This window comes from Maylandia zebra, linkage group LG16, assembly GCF_041146795.1.
Source record: "Maylandia zebra isolate NMK-2024a linkage group LG16, Mzebra_GT3a, whole genome shotgun sequence".
In the NCBI taxonomy this organism is placed as follows: domain Eukaryota; kingdom Metazoa; phylum Chordata; class Actinopteri; order Cichliformes; family Cichlidae; genus Maylandia; species Maylandia zebra.
In genome coordinates this window covers 16,823,876-16,843,665 of record NC_135182.1, presented here as the reverse complement: position 1 = coordinate 16,843,665, position 19,790 = coordinate 16,823,876, and the positions used below count along the sequence as shown (strand labels likewise).

The following is a 19,790-nucleotide window of genomic DNA, read 5'->3' as shown; positions in this document are numbered from 1 at the left end:
GACATGAGAGACAGAGAGAGCGTGAGAGAGACTCAAAGAATGAAAGAGATTCTGGGTTAGACTAAATATGCTAATTTCAGGGCTTTTCTGAGAGCGGAGACGGCGTGCTTCCAAAAGTCCTCATTGTTCTTTTGCGTCATTAGTGGATTTTTTTTTTCATTTCCAGTCATGAGAATGGTAATAAAATTGGCAAATAAGTACCCTAAATTTTAGTAATGAGGAAATAAGTTAGGACCGCAAAGCGTTTGAAGTAATTCCCAAGACTTGGCTTTATAACCGAGGAACATGAGCACAAGTGTAATCACAGTGTGATCAAATAAAGGTGTAAGCAGTTGTGCAAGCTAGTTGGGGTTATAAAGAATCCATTTTATGGTTTTGAATGCCTCGAGAACCAGGATGACATTAGAAACTGAACACACATGCTCACTTTTAACAGATCACTTATATGTTTAGTGCTGGGAGGGATGAACATGGAGAAACACGTGCATCGAAAAGAAAAAAAAGACAAGCCACGATTTGGAAACCATTAGAGGCAGTATGCTGGGAGACATGGTGTCCTTTCCACCATAAGAAACACTGTTATGCGTTGAAGAAGGAAAGGAAATGACATATTCTGAGGAAACTGAGCACAATGACAGTCCACTGATCTTTTTTTAATATAGACGCCCTCTGTGTCGGTGGGAACAAGTTGGTCTCTGTTTGGTTTCATCTATAAATGGTTAAGATTTCCTCGTTCCATGAAAACAAGTGCATACCTACATTCTTAATCTAGTACCCGAGCCTGTTTTATACTTTCCTGTCTGCTTAGGGATGGCCACTGACAGGAATGCTGCAGGCGTCATCATCATTTTGTGACTCCTCAATATCATGACATTTGCACACACTTTCATGGTAAAAGCAAGGATGTGTTTCTTGCACCTTGTCTTCAGAATAAACTCTTGAACTTACATAATTATGAACTCTATTTGAGCTCTCAGAGCTGAATTTTTCAGCAGTGGTCAGTAACACAGATCAAACATGACTGCCTAAATGATAGGAGGATATGGGAGGTGAGTTAGTGAGCATATTTACTGGCAGAGGCATCTTTCCAGTATATATTAGTAACATGCTGTAGCTTCTTACATGATTTGTAATGGCAGTTTTTCCTCAAACCTGCAATCAGGAGCCTCATCCATGCCCGCAGTCCCTCTCCACTGGCCCTGACCTTGTCAAAGAAAGAGCTACTAACTGTGGAGTAATGGTGCAGTAGATGGGAGGGGAGGGAAGCAAAAACCTGTTGCTATCACTAAAACTCTTGGATGGGAGGATTTTATTTTCCTAAGATTCTTGGAAAGAGGAATTCAGCAGGGATCACAGGTTGCGAGTGCCCTGTGTGAAAGAGCCTGACAAACAGACAACAACCACCTGTTGTATGTAGCTGACACATGGTTACAAAATAATCCAGACTCCAGTTTTTTCATCGTTGTCACACTTAAATGTTTCAGGTCATTAAAGAAATTTTAACATTAGACAAGGGTAAGGCAAGTAAAAACAAAGTGCAGTTTTTAAATGATGGTTTCATTCAGAATTAGCTATCCGAACTTTCACCGCAGAAAGAGAACTCTGATGGACAACGAACAGGACAAAACATGCGGTCTATAATTCACGTAATGAACATCACAAGATCAAATCATATTTTTCTAACCAAGTCTCTCTCTGGGTCTGCAAAAACAAAAATGTCTCCTTCTTGGTTTTTTTTGTTTTTTTACTGATCCGCTGTCCTCTAACCAGACGGGGTCCAGTTTTAGGAGCCTTAAAACGTGTCTCACTCTCACGTTTTGGGAAGATAACTGCTTTTAGGAATGGGATGTCTATTGTGTACAAAGGAGGGCCTCGTGTACACATACTGTGCACATACATAAAGGCAGGGCGAAACATCAACACTGACGCATACTTACTCATATACCTGTATAAATTAAAAAGTATTGCAGTGAGGAAGATATTGATTGATTCCTTAGTGACAGAGTCCTCCTTGAGTCTCGCCAGTTGGCAGCAAATGTGGGAAAAGGGAGGTTTTTGCTACTTATTTTGAAACCACTATCTTTAAAAAAAAGGGGGGGGCAGGGACCAAAATAACTTTAATTTCAGTCATTTCTGTGTGAGTACGTCCTCAACAGGTCATCAGTTAATCACAGGACTAACACAGAGAGACAGAGAATCATTCAGGCTCACGTTCACACCTACAGCCAATTCAGAATCACCCGTAAACCTAAAAAACATGTCTTTGTTTCCATGATGGTGGAGTGAAAATGTACCGTTTGGAGAAAAACATAAAATAAAGGACATCTAACCCCTTTATTTTAGTGACCAGCTATATATAGTATACTAATAAACACAGATAAGATGAGAAAGAGTCCAATCTTAACAGAACAGTTTACCTTTCAGTAGTAAATCTAACTATGTACTAAATTCCAAGAAGAAATATTTCCTTGTGTTCTAGCAAGCGTGTTCATTTTTGACTTTGTCCTGAAGCTTTACCAGCTTTTATTCTTGAGCACATGTACATAGTAACTTACGGTGGCCCTGAGAGGCCAAACAGACTGCAGCTTAAGAAAACACCAGCAATAAGAAAAACGCTGCAAAAGCAACGGAAATAGGAAAAAACAAAACAGAAATAGGAAAAAAACAGATTTCCAAAAGCACAAGGGAAGTGTTTCTGGGAAAGCAATAACCCTGACGGACCAGTTGCAGGAAACAATATATGCCACCGTAGTAACTTCTGTTACAGGACAGAAAAATCTGCTATTGGCAGTTACACTCAACAAAAATATAAACGCAACACCTTTGTTACTGCTCCCATTCCCCATGGGATGGACGTAGAGACCTAAAATTCATTCCAGATACACAATATAACCATCCCTCCCAAACAGTGGTCACAAATCAGTCCAAATGTGTGGTAGTGGGCACATCTGCTATATTGAGATAATCCATCCCACCTCACAGGTGTGCCACATCAGGATGCTGATCTGACATCATGAGTAGTGCACAGGTGTACCTCAGACTGCCCACAACAAAAGGCCACCCTGGAATGTGCAGTTTTTTGCGCTATTGGGGGTCTGGGGACCCAGAACCGGTCAGTATCTGGTGTGACCACCATTTGCCTCATGCAGTGCAACACATCGTCGCATGGAGTCTATCAGATTGTCAATTGTGGCCTGTGGAATGTTGGTCCACTCCACTTCAATGGCTGTGCGAGGTTGTTGGATATTCGTGGGAACTGGTACACGCTGTCGTATACACCGGTCAAGCACATCCCGAACATGCTCAATGGGTGACATGTCCGGTGAGTATGCTGGCCATGCAAGAACTGGGACATTCTCAGCTGCCATCTGCCCTGAACAATGTGAACCATGATTCATCCGTGAAGCGCACACCTCTCCAACGTGCCAGACGCCATCGAATGTGAGCATTTGCCCACACAAGTCTGTTACGGCGACGAGCTGGAGTCAGGTCAAGACCCCGATGAGGACGACGGGCATGCAGTTGAGCGTCCCTGAGACGGTTTCTGACAGTTTGTGCAGAAATTGTTTGGTTGTGCAAACCAATTGTTCCAGCAGCTGTCTGGGTGGCTGGTCTCAGACGATCTTGGAGGTGAACCTGCTGGATGTGGAGGTCCTGGGCTGGTGTGGTTACACGAGGTCTGCGGTTGTGAGGCCGGTTGGATGTGCTGCCATATTCTCTGAAACGCCTGTGGAGACGGCTTATGGTTGAGAAATGAACATTCAATGCACGGGCGACAGATCTGGTTGACATTCCTGCTGTCAGCATGCCAATTGCACGCTCCCTCATTGCTTGTGGCATCTGTGGCATTTTGCTGTGAGACAAAACTGCACATTCCAGGGTGGCCTTTTGTTGTGGGCAGTCTGAGGTACACCTGTGCACTACTCATGATGTCAGATCAGCATCCTGATGTGGCACACCTGTGAGGTGGGATGGATTATCTCAATATGGCAGATGTGCCCACTACCACACATTTGGACTGATTTGTGACCACTGTTTGGGAGGGATGGTTATATTGTGTATCTGGAATGAATTTTAGGTCTCTACGTCCATCCCATGGGGAATGGGAGCAGTAACAAAGGTGTTGCGTTTATATTTTTGTTGAGTGTATTTAGTAAACAAGCTAAGAAATCCTGCTTTTTTCTGCCTCAGTCTGAATTCAAAAGTTCACTTTTTCAATAAATTTAAAGACTTAAGTAAATTCTTCTGTCATCACTGGAAAGTCCATCTACACGGCATGAGAAGGGAACAACAGAAGGATTAGGAATTATTTGGACAGATGCATAAAACCTCTGGCAAATTGAACTCATTCAAAGGTCATGTTTCCTCATCATGGAAGGAAATCACAGTCTTATGAAATTAATTTTCACTATAGGTTGTTGGCCTTGGTAAGAAGACACTCCCTCCTAGTGCTCTTTTAGTTGCCATCTGTAGCTTGACTGTGTTATCACCAGCCAACACATGGTTTGAGTATACCTAAGGACAAATTACCTTGAGATATTCTGTTTCATGTTGCTGCTGGAACTGTGAACTTCAGCATACTTTCACCCTTTTTTCTAAAATTTTGGACATCAGAGTCACTTTGTGTCTTGAAATAAGCCTCATACCAGTTTTGGGACAATTATTTTCCAGTGGACACTTTCCGGTGCCGTCCATCCCCTGCTGAGTTACACTGAAAAGGACATTCAGACTCGCACCACGATCACATCTGTCTGGACTGCAATCTCATGATAGGAACGCGGGGTCAGGAATTGTTATGGTTGGCGATGAAAGGTCTCAGGGCTGTAGGAAAAATGTGACCAGTTTTTCTGGGTCACAGCAACGATGCCATGTGTTCTCCATCAGGCCTTGTTGTGACACCTACACTGGGGGTGGGCTGCTGAGGAAACTATTAGATCTCCTCCAAGTAGTTTCATATTTATTCCTACAGCATTTTCTAAGACAAATACATGTCCAGAGATGTGAGAAATTTGGCCCCACATCGCAGTGTTTCAACATGTGCTCAGTGGTTGTGTAAATGTTGTGTAATATATGAGTACTCCCCCCCCCCCCCCCCCCCTATAACCTAAGGTCAAGGTACATTCCCATCCTTTACTCATACTCAGGCTCTCAAATTGCTATAATTTACCGTAAACCTATGCAATAAACTATTAAGTGAGTAAACCACACACACATGCATGGATCTTTGCCCTATCCACCAAATGCAGCTGAAATGGCAGCGGGTGCTAGATTCCCACGTGGGAAAATGAAGAAAGAAAAAAAATCTTCCATTCTTCAGTTCAAATTGGATTCTGGGCTCAGCCAATTGGAAATTTTTTTGCAGGTGCAGAATGAGACCCTGAGGATTACATGGGTATCCCTGATAGTTATTTGACTGGCTGACCGCCACGTCAGCTAAGGCCAAGATCACAGCTGGGAGTTTGACTATAAATCTAATTTAGCAGATCTGGAACCTTCTATTTCTGTGTCTTTTTTTGTTAGTATTTAACTATTCATCAGCACTCATAACATTTATGAAAAATGCTATATCCATTAAGCTAAAACATACACACAATACACAGAGGTTACAACAATTATTTTTAGGATTTTCTTTGTCTAACTGTAGATTTGGTTAGCCAAACAAAAGTTAAGAGTGGTGTTATTCAGCTAATGGGATAATAGTTGTGCCAGTTCCAACCTCCTCCTGCCCGCCTTCTGTTCTCTGAGATCTAAAGCAGGTGGACGCACAATCCAATAAACACAGTCAATTTTACTGGCTCGGAGTGGACTCACACGTTTCCAAATATCATGAAAAAACACTCAAACGGGGGCGGGAGACTTCCAAATGTGAGCAAACGTTTATGTTTCTTACTGTAGACAAAAATCGTGAAAGTTGCAAACATATTGTTTCAGACAGAAGAAGTTGCGAGCATCTGTCCTCCAGTCTGACGAAGAGCTGATGTGCTCAAAAAGTTGGTTTTCGTGGTCCCATAAAAAAAGGTAAAACTGGAACCACACAGCGTGAAAGCATCTGTCCACAAACCAGACTGCTAAGCTAGCATATTTGCTTTCTATCCCAAGTACCCTTTCTGACCCTCAGGGATTTTGTCTTTGGGGATCAAACCTGGGATCTTTCACTTTGAACTCACTGGCTTGGATGAGCCCATCATAACATGCACTCCCGATGTGAATCTCTCTTTCCACTGCATCCCAAAGGTGCTCTACTGGACTGAGACCTGGTGACTGTGTTGGCTATTTGAGTACAGTGAACTCACTGCCACGCATCAAAACCAGTTTCAGATGTTTTGAATTTTGTGACATGGTGCATTATTCTGCTGGAAGCAGGATCAGAAGACAGGTACACTGTGATGATAATACCTGGGTATGCTGTGATGTTTAAATGATTCTCAGGTGGTACTTAGGGGCCCACAGTGTGCCATGTAAATATCCCCCACATCGTTACACCTCCAGCAGCCTGAACCACTGATACAAAACAGGATGTTTCCTTGGTTTCATTTTGTTTACGCCAAATTCGGATCCTACCATCCGAATGTTGCAGCAGCACCAGGGTCTCATCAGGTCAGCCATCGTTTCTCAAATCTTCTAATCTTCTATTATCCATATATGCATGTATTTCTGTGAACCTGTGCTGTAGCCTCAATTTAATTTCCCGATCTTAGCTGACAGGAGTGGCACAGTGTGGTCTTCTGCTGCTGTTGCCCACCTGTTTCAAAGTTGTGACCTCAGAAATGCTCTTCTGCATAACTTGGCTGTAACAAGTGGTTATTTTAGTTACTGTTTCTTTCCTATTAGTTTAAACACATCTGGCAGTTGTCCACTGACCTCAGGCATCAACAAGGCATTAAATCCCAGAGAACTTCCGCTCACTGGATATTTCGTCGTTTTTGGGCCAGTCTCTGTAAACCCTAGAGATGGTTGTGTGGGAAATTCCCAGTAGACCAGCAGTTTCAGAATTACTCTGACCAGCCGTTGTTGGTGTGAGCCTCTCTGACACTGATAACCAAGCCATATTCAGAGTCACTTAAATCAACCTTCTGCCGCTTTGAACTTTAGCAGGTAGTCTGAACCGAGTCTACAAGCCTAAATGCATTGAGTTACTGCTATGTGATTGGCTAATGTGATACTTGAGTTAATAAGCAGTTGAACAAGTGTACATAACAAAGTGATTGGTGAGTATATAATATGGCCATTCGATAGAGTTTCCTCTTTAGACCTACCAGAAAACATTTCGAGTATACCAGAGTAGTGTAGCAGACATTGTCAGTTTTCCATTAAATGTCTTAATAACTATGAGTTTTGATAGATGTTAGCATCCCCCCTAGATAATGTTGTTAGAGCATCATGAAAATGCCCATTTTGTCCAAGCAACAGATATGTTCATCCAATCATTCCTGCGCTGGTTAGAATTAGAAGTTATGACTGCTGTTTGTACCCTACCTGATTTCTCAGTAATATGTTTTATTATCAGTTTTATTTATCAGTCATGTCAACTTTGGGGTAAAATAACTTTCTTGCTTCTATTATCGCTCGTGTGGCCTCTCAGACTGCAAATATAATTAAATATTCTGTACATAACTTTGTGCCCTGGGGTTAGACGTTGTCAGACAGCAGCGTTTCTGAGGAAATTGACTTTTCCTTTCTAAAGTTTTATACACACATGGTGCACCTTGGGAAGTCCACTGTGTGGAAGCTGTAATGGCATTATAATCATAGTGATAAATGTAACAGTGGGATTATAGGGGTGTCACACCCGGGATGGACCTCATTAGTGGCAGACATGCGGTCAGAGTGAGGCAGACACACGATACGCACACACACAGGTGGTTGATCTCTGAGGTGAGGGCAACACCTCGTTTAAGACTGCAGACCCAATATTGCTCTTTCACGCATGCATTTTCACACAAACACACAGACTGCAGCTGTGTCTGGCTCACACACACGAAGCTTGGACCGCAGATTGGAGACGTTTCATTCCTTATATATGAGGCAATGGCGCAGGTGTCGGGCCCCTGAGACCCCTGGGATAGCGCAAGGTCTGGGCTGTTCTGTTCTCAGCCTGAGATCCCCCCCCCTCCTCTTCTCTCAAGTCTTGATCTTCACCATACACCCTTTAGCACACATGCAAGCTCTCTCTCACACTCACACAGTTTAACCAGTGGTCATTAGCAATACCCTGTATGGACTGGATGCTGTCAGATCTCTGGCACATTTGCATGCACGTGCAGAGCAAAAGAGGGACCCATGTGCATGCAGAAATTATCTCAGAGTCTAAACACATTAATTCAAATGTAAACTGGTCTTCTGTCCTGAACAAAGAGGAGCCATGAGAAACAAAACAAATGACAACAAATGACCGATGTTCCGAACGTCATCTGTATTCATCCCTCTGTTTCATTTCTTTGTCTTAGCGTAAGAGACATTTTTAGAGGATGAGTCACGGAGACCAGCTGAGAACATGAGGGTTCGAGTTTAGATGTCCTCTGAATTTTGGCTGGAGGCTTGTCTCCATTGCAGCAAAGCTTGTAACGTTCTCATGTAAAAGACCTCATTAGACTTTTGTTTTGTTTTGTTTTTTTCACATGTCGCTGCACCACGTGAACCCTTTCTTAACTCCTAATGCATCATTTTAAAACCGCTCTCATCTAAAGTGGCCATAAGGGCTTTTTAGATGCAGGATGTTTTCTTCCAGCAGGGGCTACAAAAAGCTGACCTCCCTGACTGCAGCCAGGAGATCCAAACATACGTTAATAGATATCTAAACATCATCTACAGATGTTTATTTACTCTGCCTGACTCCTCCTCAGGGTATCCAGTTCCTGGTCCCTTTCTGTCCTCCAAGCAGAGCCCCTCATCCCTGTCCACAGACCGGGCCCCGCTTCCCTCCGGGGTATCATGCATAAGGGATGCGACTCCTGAGGAAATGAGTCCAGGAAAAACGTGTCCAAGAAAAACAAGCGAGGAGGGTAACAGAAGAGGGACTGAATCAACTGAAGTATCTGAGTCCAGTTGTGGGAGTCAGAGAAAGAGGGCAGACTTCAGTGTTTACATGCTCTAAATGATTTACTCCCTAACATTAAACTTCACCATCTTTCCATTCTTCTTCTGCTCTTAAATCACTCTTTAACCTTTCTCCTCCTACCTCCCTTTTTCACACCACTTTTCCTTCCTTCTTTTCTTCTTAGCTGTTGTACTATACCCTTAATTCCTTCCCTCCATTCTTCTTTCATTCCTTTATTATAGCTGATAAGTTCAGAAGGGCTGAGCAGCTGCTCATTTCCTTCAGAGTGCTAAAAACAAAGTGAATGGGGGTGGAGTAAACCACTTGTTCTTACACTTGTCGGACACTTGAGTTAAGAGGGCCGCATCTGAGAATTGTGGATCTTTCTAAAACTAGCAATCTAACACTCACTTCCTCTCATGGAGCGATTAGCCATTTAAGGTGGTGAGAAAATAAGGAGGGTTTGGACAGTTTTAGATCCTCTGTCATTTGTTGCAGAGAGCTGTGTGATATCGTGAATGCTTTAAAGGAAAAGTTAATAATGGAGCATTAGCACCAGTAGTTATCTATTCTATATTCCTATGAGTATGAAATATGTATCCATTTGACTTTTCTATAGCCAGTTTCTGTTAAAGTTTAGACTACATTAGACTACAAATCTTGGTGGTAACAGTGAGCCACATTGATGTTTTCAGGAACAGCTGCAAAAACTTGGCTTTAGATATCTTTGATTGACATACAAATTTGTTTGTTTCCGTCAAACCCGGGCCTTAATCCATCCCCTTTCCTCAGAACCAACTGTTATTTCTCTAGCGCTGCAGACTTTCATTACTCTGGCACTCCTGCTCGAGGCAGCTTGCGTAGATACCTGCTCTCGCCAGGGAGAGTTTATATAAATGAGTGTTGTGTGAATGTAATAAAAGTCCACTCTGTAGGACCCGTAGATGTTTCAGAAGCAGGACACGGTTGTCAGCTCCCATCGTCGACGTCAGAAGGAAAAGATCGTGCTGCATAGCATCGTCCACAACAGTTTCTGTTTGGATTACGGTGTTATTTCTGAGAAGATACATTATATACAACCATCAGGAGGGCAAGCCAACTGTTAGACATGAGACATTAACAGTGTTGGTGATGGTGTAAAGGCAGAACTCAATGGATACCCAGTGTAGATGAAAAACAGACGTGGAAGCAAGTGTGGGAACAGTTCATTTGGAAAATTGCTAATATATGTGCACATGTAAGCTGCAGATAGAAGGGTTTTCATTAAACCCAGCAGCCGTTGATTATTGTTAAATATCTGCAGCATTTTGTACCTTCAGCATGACAGGAAACTAAGAATGAAACAGGAAGCTTTTAAGTAAAATTGGTACATTTGAAATTTTTAGTGGCGTTCTGTTCATTGTTAATGTCATGTTTATTGTTTTCCTCTAAGATGCCGTAGAGTTAGATAAGATAAGATAAGATAAGATAAGATAACCTTTATTAGTCCCACACGTGGGAAATTTGTTTTGTCACAGCAGGAAGTGGACAGTGCAAAAGTTATGAGGCAAAAATTAGAATACAATAAGAATAAATACAGTACACAACTGTACATAATAGAATAAAATAAAATACTATATACAGTAGAATAAAATAAAATAAATATACAATAAGATAAAAATAGAATACAAATACAAATACTATATACAACTGAGTAAAAATACAACGATGACAGAAAGGATTATTGCACTTAGTATTATTGCATATGTATGGATGTGTGTGCTTGATCAGTTAAAGTCTTTATTATGGAGTCTGACAGCAGTGGGGAGGAAAGACCTGCGAAATCTCTCCGTCCCACACCGTGGGTGCCGCAGTCTCCCACTGAAGGAGCTGCTCAGTGCTGTCACAGTCTGCTGCATGGGGTGGGAGATGTTGTCCATCAGGGATGACAGCTCCATAGGTTTGGTGATAATGGCATAGTTTTGCATCCGTGCACCACCACACTGGGTTTATAATCATTATTCATGGAGGTTTTATAAAACTTTTGTATTCATTGTTTAGGAAACTGGGCCACACACACAGTCCTCCATTTTCAGAGGGTTGAAAGTTCACCAATTACGCACTGCGCTTACACTCATGAACCAGAAGGCCCGATTAGATTTTGCCAGAAAAACTCTGAAAAGAGGACGCATGGGTTGTACCAGAGTGATTTTAAGAGAAAATTATGGAGAAGGAAAGAAACAGCTTGTGATCTGAAGCATACCACATCATCTTTCAAACATCGTGGAGGCAGTGTTATGGCATGGGCGTGTGCAGTGTTATGGCTGCCAGTGGAACCGTGTCAGTGGTGTTTATTAATATTAATAATAGAAGTAGCAGGGATATACTCTCTGCTCGGGTTCAGGCAAATACTGCAAAACTGATAAGACTGCAGTTCACAGTCCAAGTGAATAGAGAGCCAAAGTAAAGTGCAAAAGCAGCCCAAGAGCTTCTCAAGGCAAAGAAAGGTTACAGCCTTTGATTGATTGCAATCAACTGATCTTAACCCAAATAGAGCGTGCTTCTCAGTTATTAGATACAAAATTAATGCAAAAAGAGGCCGGACAGAGGGTCTCATGGGAGGAAACGCAGTATTTGGTGATGTCATTGGTTTGTAGACTTGAGGCAGTCGTTGACAGCGAATGATTTTCATTCAAATATTAAAAACATTATGAATTTGTTTAATAAATTGTGAGGCTATGAAGAAAGGGAACATGCATAAAATCACTGCATTACTTTTGCAGTCTGAATCACATCCTGGCTGTTTGATCTAAAATCCAGTGTGGTGATGTACAGAAACCGTGAACTGTCCAGAAACTTAAGAGCCGAACTGTAACTGCTGTTCGTGTCATTGGTCATGACTTTGCTGATGATTTTTGTCTTAAAAATTCATCTTTAATTAGATGTTCTTTTCATATGTAAAATTAGGGAATCTCCCTCGTAGTTCCCAGTTTTTGCGGACGGACAAACAGATGGAATAACAGGGCAAGCTTCCGGCCAGTTGTTTGATTGTTTTATTCCTCTCGGATGTCAGAGGTTTGCATATCGGGCCGTGCGTTCCCATCCTGTTCTTAATGGGTCGTTCCAAAACTGTCCACCCCAGGGGACAGTCTGGACCCAGATGAAATTTATGGTGTCAGACGGGGGAACTTTTAATAGATCTGTGGTTTAGGAATGAGAAATGTAAACACACCCGTGCACGCAGACGGGGTTACGGCATTTTATACAGCATGTGAAGAGGAGGGATTTTCTCAGAGATTTCTTGATACGAGTGATACATCATAAAGTTGCTCGCTGAAGCTTACACAGATAAAGCAGTGGAGCAGATGTGGATGCTAATATGGCAATGGGAAATCCAAAAACACATGTGAAGTGTCATACAGGCTAGATGTTTGGCAGTGGGAATGAAGCCGGAGAACGTGACTGATGAATATTTAAACTTTCCAGGTGTCACTGACATCTCTGGCTGAAGTCTGCAGCGCTGATGAGTGTGGGTGGGCATGGCCAGAGGAGAGATGACATCATGAAGTGCATAGTACACTAAATAACTGCAGCAAGAAATATGCTAAATTACCAAAGATCAGGTAGTTGCTCTTTAAGTGGCGATCCTTTTTTTGATCCTGGGACACAAAGACACAAATCACTTTTGGGGCTGGATAAGGAAGGCCACTTGGCATAAAATAATAAGAGAGCAGTTGAGTGTAGCTTTCACCTGTAGTTTCATCAATTCAGATGGTGTTCATTTAATTTATATTTAATTTTCTATTCCACAATTTCATTGTGAACAGGTTTTAATGAATATCAGCTTCAGCTGAAGAAGCATTTCCAATGAAAACAATGCAATAAAACTGAGAGCGAGGCACAGGGGCATTGTTAAATTTTCTTGAAAACCACCCAAAGGGGCTCAAGTAGTTCACAAAGCGAATGGGAAAATGAGTTTTTGTGTAAAAAATTATGTGAACAGCTGCTTTGAATTGTTTCTGACTGTAAGACTTCACCAAGACGAGCTGATCCACACCCGCACCTCCGCAGGTCAACAGCGCCTCATGATCAGGTGCATTGCATATTTTTGAGGTTTGCTTGTAACCTCTAGAAAGTCTCTGCTGTTGATTGAGCACAAAGGTTCTCCAAATAGATTCTGATGTGACATGTTTTAATGACCTGCTTTGTGCATGTGTGTGTGTTTGTTTCCAGTCGTGCAAATGAGTTTATGCCCCTTAAACGATGTGGGAAGTGACTGAAGCCATCAGGTTTTTATTGCTTATCACAGTTTTCCTTTTGGAATTTTTGACAACCACAGTTTCTTTGCGCGCTCTCGTTATCACTCTTTGTGTTACTGTTTTACTTTGTATTTTGTCGTCTGTATTTCCTTTCAACTCCTTTTCACCTGTTTTCCCATGTTTCAGTTTCTGTTGTTTATTTGACCCTATGAAATCTTTTCTTTTGACGACGATAATTTACACTAACTGCTACAAACTACACGTACATCTAAACCAAGGCTCTTGCTCTGGTGGTTTAGATCTGCTGTATTACCTCTAATTAGAATAATGAGGGTATTCAGCCTCCTAGTACGCCTGCTCCATGAATTTTCAAAAATCACCACATACAGCGTAGTAAGCTGTATTTAGAGTCGATGCTGTATCATCAAGCAAAAATGGGCAAAACACAGATAACACAAAGAAAGGCACAGAGCTTAATGTGAAGAATTCAGCTCAGTTCATAAAAATGAATAAAATTAATGCAGTTAGTTTAACAATTAATCTGCCGTTTGTTTGTGTGGTTTTTTTTTTTAAAACAAGAGGATATAATAAAAGACAAGGAGCCTAATAATACGACTGAAAGACTTAAATTTTGTAGACAGTCAAAGTGGTTTTAGTTAATAGTTCTTCTAACAACCTCCAGAGTTCACTGTTATCTGTTGTTGTGACCTCATTTGATCATTTAATAACTGAACCTGAGCCACAGTAGAAAAAAACTACATTTAGAGTGAACTCTCATAGTTGCTGCTATTATTGGTAATACTTGAGTAGAAATAACTCTTCTGATATTGACTAATGAACTTAATCTTTTGGTCTTTCGTGTATGTTTAATTCACACTACAACAGAGTTTCTGGGGAGTTCATTGCAGTATCTATTTATTTTTTTAGGTGTAGAGTATTCTAATCAGAAGTTAAAGAAATACTTGTCAGCTGTGATCCATGTTGCGTTGTGGAGCTCACGAGATCAGAGTCCAGATGTATGACGTATGTCTGTGATAGAAAGAAAACTAAAGCAGCGCAGACGGCCATTATTTCAGAGACAGGTCTCCTGAGCTTCATATTCTGCTGAAGTTATGACCAGCCTTCAAAGGGAGAGGAGTTGACAACTAAGCTGACCGGCATTGCCTGTGCATGTATTCATGGTCTCTATCAGCGGCTGATTTCTTGGTCATTCTTCCCCCGGTGGAGACAGGAAGGGCAGGCAGACTGACAAAGCAGGGGAAGAAGACATGCAAAGGGAGAACACTCGAGAGCTTTGGAGAGGAGGTGAGGGAGTGAAGGGTGGAAGTAGTGAGAGTAGATAAGAATGGGGAGTATGGATGTGTGAAGGAAATGGTACAGTGTGGAGGACCTCTCCTTAACAAGTGGGGAGGACTGAAGGGAGACTTTTTAGTGCATTTGAGAATTAAGGAGAAAGGAAATGGCGTAGTTCTACCGTCCAAATGAACTGGCTACTGTATGTGATGTGGAACAGGTGTGGTTTGTTTGCTTTACGCGAGTTTTTAACATCCCTACAACTGACAAGCTCTGACAACCACGCAACCACATCTAAAGGCAAATGTATACCTGATCCAGTTTTTCAAAGGTAAAGTGAGAAGCATTATGGTGGCATCCTTTTCACTGTACCACTCTTCTTCTTCGATCTCTAAAAATCCTTTATCGGTTCTCTTGTTAGCCCATGCTGACAGATACAAAGCAGAGCACAAAGTTTATACAAGTTTTCTAGACAAGGACCTCTCGTGCACACACACACACATATTTGAGACAGCTATTGGTTTGCCAGAACCATTTGTCTTCAGAAAATTAGTTAATCTTCATTTCATGAGGACTATGCTTATTATCTGTGTGTATGTGCAGAGTTAATGGAAACAAAAAAAAGTAAATGTAAAATTCAGAGCAGTGTTTATCACGCTGGCCCTGGTTCAGGCTGCGTGTGAATGGTTTTGACAGGACTGTCGTCGATGCTGTGCTCTATAGGCAACACCTGCTGGGTCATCAATGTGCACAGACAAAGCACACACCTGGTTGCTTAAAAAAATCCGCCCACAGGCAAAGCGCGCACACACACACACATACACACACACACACTAGATGCACATGCTGCATGTTTACGGTTGCAATTACACGAGTTCGGCCGAGGCTTTTTCTCACACTCTCTGCATCTGATTTGAGCTTGTTTGAATTTTTGTGCGACACTATTTAGGCTCCCTGCATTTTTATTAATTCCTTTCGGCTCGCTGGTTCTAGCTGCATGCTCGAAGGACTTCTGTCAGCAGACAAACAACGTCACTGTGTTTGTTGGTTCTCACAGGGATACTGTTTGGCCTCCAAACCTTTGAGAGCACCACTTACTGACCCAGAACTCCAGGATCATACAAAAACAGCAAGTTCCCATAGTATCCCCATGCTCACGTGTTTTATGACCCCTTCTTAAAGTACTCCTCTCATATTATTCAGTTTTCTTCCCACCAATAATCGTTGACTCTGCGGGTCCATCGAGCAGCTCCCTCGAGTGTGTGAATAACTGTAATGATGCACTGTGATGAGATTAAGTGCTGTGTTTTCCATTTTTTTTAAGGGTGCCTTAACACGCCTACGTGAACAGTTATTCTGAGGTCACTTTCAGGAGATAGGAATATAAATAATAATAATAATGGAGCAGACTCTCAGCTGCAGATGCTTCTGCCTCTGGGAGGCTCTCCCAGAGAGATGCTTGCCTTTTCCCTTTCGTCACTCTGGGTATCATAATCAAATTGTTATATTTAGCTTGCAGATTAGGGGGATGTCTGCAGCCTCAAACGCTCTGAATATGGCTGAACAGCCATTTCAACTGCCCTTTCTCTTTTCATTACTGAGACATTTGACAACAGAGTCTGGCTTTATTTACATTAACTTAATCTCCTCGCTGCCCTATCGCTGTCCTAAAATAACAGTGTGCACAGCTCTTAGAAGCTCTCAGGTCCTGCACGTGCCACATTTCCAGCTGATGTTTATCATGTTTGAACTGTTTCCAGGCAGATATTTCTGTGAGTGTGGTTTAGTCTGTTCATTTAAAGTTAAAAAGAGCTAACATGAGTGAAGAGGCATGTTAGTGGGTATTTGCAGTATAAAGTTTAGCCACTGGGTGGGTGTAAAGAGAAGGGGAAAGGTACGGAAAAAGATGGGGAAGTGTATGTCTCCCCCTGGTGATCTAAACCAAAATTCCAACTGGAAGTTTGAAAAATAAAAAATAGTGTGGAGAAGAGAAACACTGGGAATTATTATTGAATCAGAATGCAGCTTGACACATTTCTGTTGCATTGTTGTGATGCTTTGGTGCCTTTGTTTTTTTTGTATCTCTTGATAACACTTGTCTTATTCTCATTATTTTGTTTCCTTATGGAATTAAAACCAGGTAAGTAAGCGATTTCTTTGCTCTCACCCTTGTTGCTAACAGAGATATGACCAGTGTTAGCTTTAACAGTCATGACTGAAACAAAAGAAGATAACTGACAATTTATTCTTAAAAGTTTTTTTTTCATATATGAAGTTTATTTGATGTGTTGCATCCTTGACTTCAAATTTATCAACTCTGTTTTTCCTATCTTTCCAATTTCAGGGCCGTCCTGGGCCTCTCGGTCCGCAGGGCCCACAGGGGCCACCTGGGCGAACAGGAGATGAAGGCATCCAAGGCCCAAAGGGGCAGAAAGGCGACCGTGGTCGTGATGGAAACATAGGTCCTAAAGGAGGCGTGGTAAGTGCTCATGTCTCATCTCTGTAAACTATTAAACACATGACAATGACAGCTATTTTGTTTAATGTGCAATTCTTGTTGCTCCACAGGGAATGACTGGCATACCTGGCTTCTCTGGCATCAACGGTATTCCTGTGAGTACACCATGCTGTCGGGATGAACGTTGTGGGAGAGTGTTCAGTTTAATTGAATCCAAAATAATGTATACAACACCAAATTAGACCAACAGTTGCCTCAGTGCACTTATTGCATATTGTAAGGTAGACCCTACAATAATACATGCAGAGAAAAACCCAACAATCATATGACCCCCTATGAGCAAGCACTTTGGCAACAGTGGGAAGGAAAAACTCCCTTTTAACAGGAAGAAACCTCCAGCAGGACCAGGCTCAGGGAGGGCGGCCATCTGCCGCGACTGGTTGGGGTGAGAGAAGGAAAACAGTGTTGATTCTGCTTGTGTCGCTCTCTCTGCAGGGACACCCAGGACAAGCTGGGCCCAGAGGGAAGCCAGGTGCAGATGGCTGTAACGGGACTCATGGAGATTCAGGGGCACCAGGATTTCCCGGCTCTCAAGGCTCCCAAGGTTTTCCTGTGCGTAATGCCAAGTCTGCTTAGATAGTTATTAATACAAAGAGACTGATGTCCCGTAAGTTACTGTATATTTTGTTTTCAACTCTCAGGGACAACCAGGCAGGAAAGGAGAGAAGGGAGACAATCTGGAGATCAGTGTGTACATGCGGCGATTCAGGGTGAGAAAGAGGACTCCACACCAAACCTGCCTTTTCTTAAGGAGAACATCCGAGTGTAACACATTATATTCATGGCGTGACAAGACTTAATCCATATAATATCAAACTTACTAACTTTATGCATCTTTAACCGTCCCTCCTCAGGGTGATCCCGGCACACCAGGATTTGATGGAGCATTTGTAAGATCCTTTAACGAACCTAGAAAATTACTTTTATCTGGTTGCAGTGTCCCCCAAAGATCTGCGATTTGATCCTTTTTTTTTTATTCAGGGGTTTCCAGGAGATCCAGGGTCAAGAGGTTACAGAGGCGTGCAAGGACCAAAGGTTCACATCTTTCAATTCATTAGTTTAGTTGTTATTTTATAGTTTCAGACCTGTTATTATGTAACGTGATTGATACGAATATCCTTCTGTCTTCTCCCAGGGTCCCCCAGGTCCTCCAGGTCCTCCTGGACCAAAGGTAAGGCAGCAATATTAAATAAACACTTATGTAGACACGTCATTAGGCTTTTTGCCTTCAGAATTGTCACAATTTTTCATTGCATAAATTCAACAAGGTGCTGGAAACATCCCTCAGAGATTTTGCTCCATAGTGATATGATAGTATCACACATTTATATCTGAGCAGATTGTCATGTCTTCATTTTTGAATACATGCTGGCATGTGATTGGCTGATTAGATGTTTTAATTAATGAGCACTGGATAAAGTGCACATAATGAAGTGACCAGTGAGTGAATGTAATGTGTTTAAAATAAACATTCAAATTATGTTTTCTTTCTGACAGGGTACGATGACCAGAGTCATTAAGGGACTCAGAGGAGATCTAGTGAGTGATCATTTGTGTGTGTGTGTGTGTGTGTGTGTGTGTGTGTGTGTGTGTGTGTGTGTGTGTGTGTGTGTGTGTGTGTGTGTGTGTGTGTGTGTGTGTGTGTGTGTTGCTACTTCAATAACTGTAAATGTGTGAAAAACGTATATGCATCCCAGTATTTTTTCTTTTAATTCCTGAATATTTGTCTGGCAGCTACATAAATACAGATTCATTTTCAAACTGGGGACAGATGTTGGTGAAGTGTTAGCAGCACAGCTACAGAAGCAATTCTGCTCTAAGAGTGTGAGGTAGTGATCGATTTTTAAAAGCTTTTATAGGGAAAATATCCAGTGTTACATCATAAAACAATGAAAATCAAAGAAAAAAGTTTTTTTTAAAAAAAGGTATTTTGTAGTAAATCTATCTTCTAAGTAGGACTGTGCAACAGTCTGGTGGCACCACTGATGTCTTTATATTTGTGTTGCAAGAAGCTAGAGGTTGTTTTGTTTTTCATTATTAAAATAGTCTTGAACAAGAGTTCACCAGGCTCTCTGAAATTTATTTATTAATTAATTAATTAATTAATTAGTTTGTTTGTTTGTTTGTTTGTTTGTTTGTTTGTTTGTTTGTTTGTTTGTTTGTTTGTTTGTTTGTTTGTTTGTTTGTTTGTTTGTTTGGGACATTGGCTGCGTTTTCACTCAATCTCCTTACCTGACCATTTTCAGAGGAATGTGGTTCTGTTTTTTAGTCAATTAGACATAAAAAAAAAAGACACCTAACAGCAGTGAGGCAAGTAAAGGTGGACCCAAAGTGGCTTTAACGCAGAAATCTCTTCAAAACATTACACTATGACACTCGGCGAACTCTGGAGCGTAAACTAACCCAGTGTTTCCCAACCTTTTGGAGCCACAACACATATTTCACATTGGAAAAATCACACGGCACACAAGCAAACAAAAATGTCACAAAAAGTATATTTATTGAAATATAATGAAAATTTACTCTCATTTTACTTACTTGGTGTGAACCCTGGGCCTGTTTAGTTGAGCCAGGTCAGACTAATCACATCATCTTCAAATAATTATCCATCGCCATTACCTGTGACGTTGTCTCACTCGCAGCATGGCTATGTACTTTTGTATTTCTTAGTCGCCTTCTTCTGTTTTACTGGCAGTTGCCAACC

At 41.6% G+C, this 19,790-nt stretch overlaps 1 protein-coding gene across 2 annotated transcripts in view; it reads left to right on the top strand.

Moving 5' to 3' along the window:
* col4a2 (collagen, type IV, alpha 2) overlaps positions 1 to 19,790 on the top strand; it is a 62,385-nt gene that overhangs the window by 24,588 nt on the left and 18,007 nt on the right. For both annotated transcript variants that reach the window (XM_012919142.5, XM_012919141.5), the window contains exons 5-12: positions 16,913 to 17,047; positions 17,137 to 17,181; positions 17,522 to 17,638; positions 17,728 to 17,796; positions 17,941 to 17,976; positions 18,068 to 18,121; positions 18,222 to 18,257; positions 18,584 to 18,625. In XM_012919142.5, the coding sequence (XP_012774596.2) occupies positions 16,913 to 17,047; positions 17,137 to 17,181; positions 17,522 to 17,638; positions 17,728 to 17,796; positions 17,941 to 17,976; positions 18,068 to 18,121; positions 18,222 to 18,257; positions 18,584 to 18,625 (534 nt within the window). The remainder of the gene's footprint in view (positions 1 to 16,912; positions 17,048 to 17,136; positions 17,182 to 17,521; positions 17,639 to 17,727; positions 17,797 to 17,940; positions 17,977 to 18,067; positions 18,122 to 18,221; positions 18,258 to 18,583; positions 18,626 to 19,790) is intronic.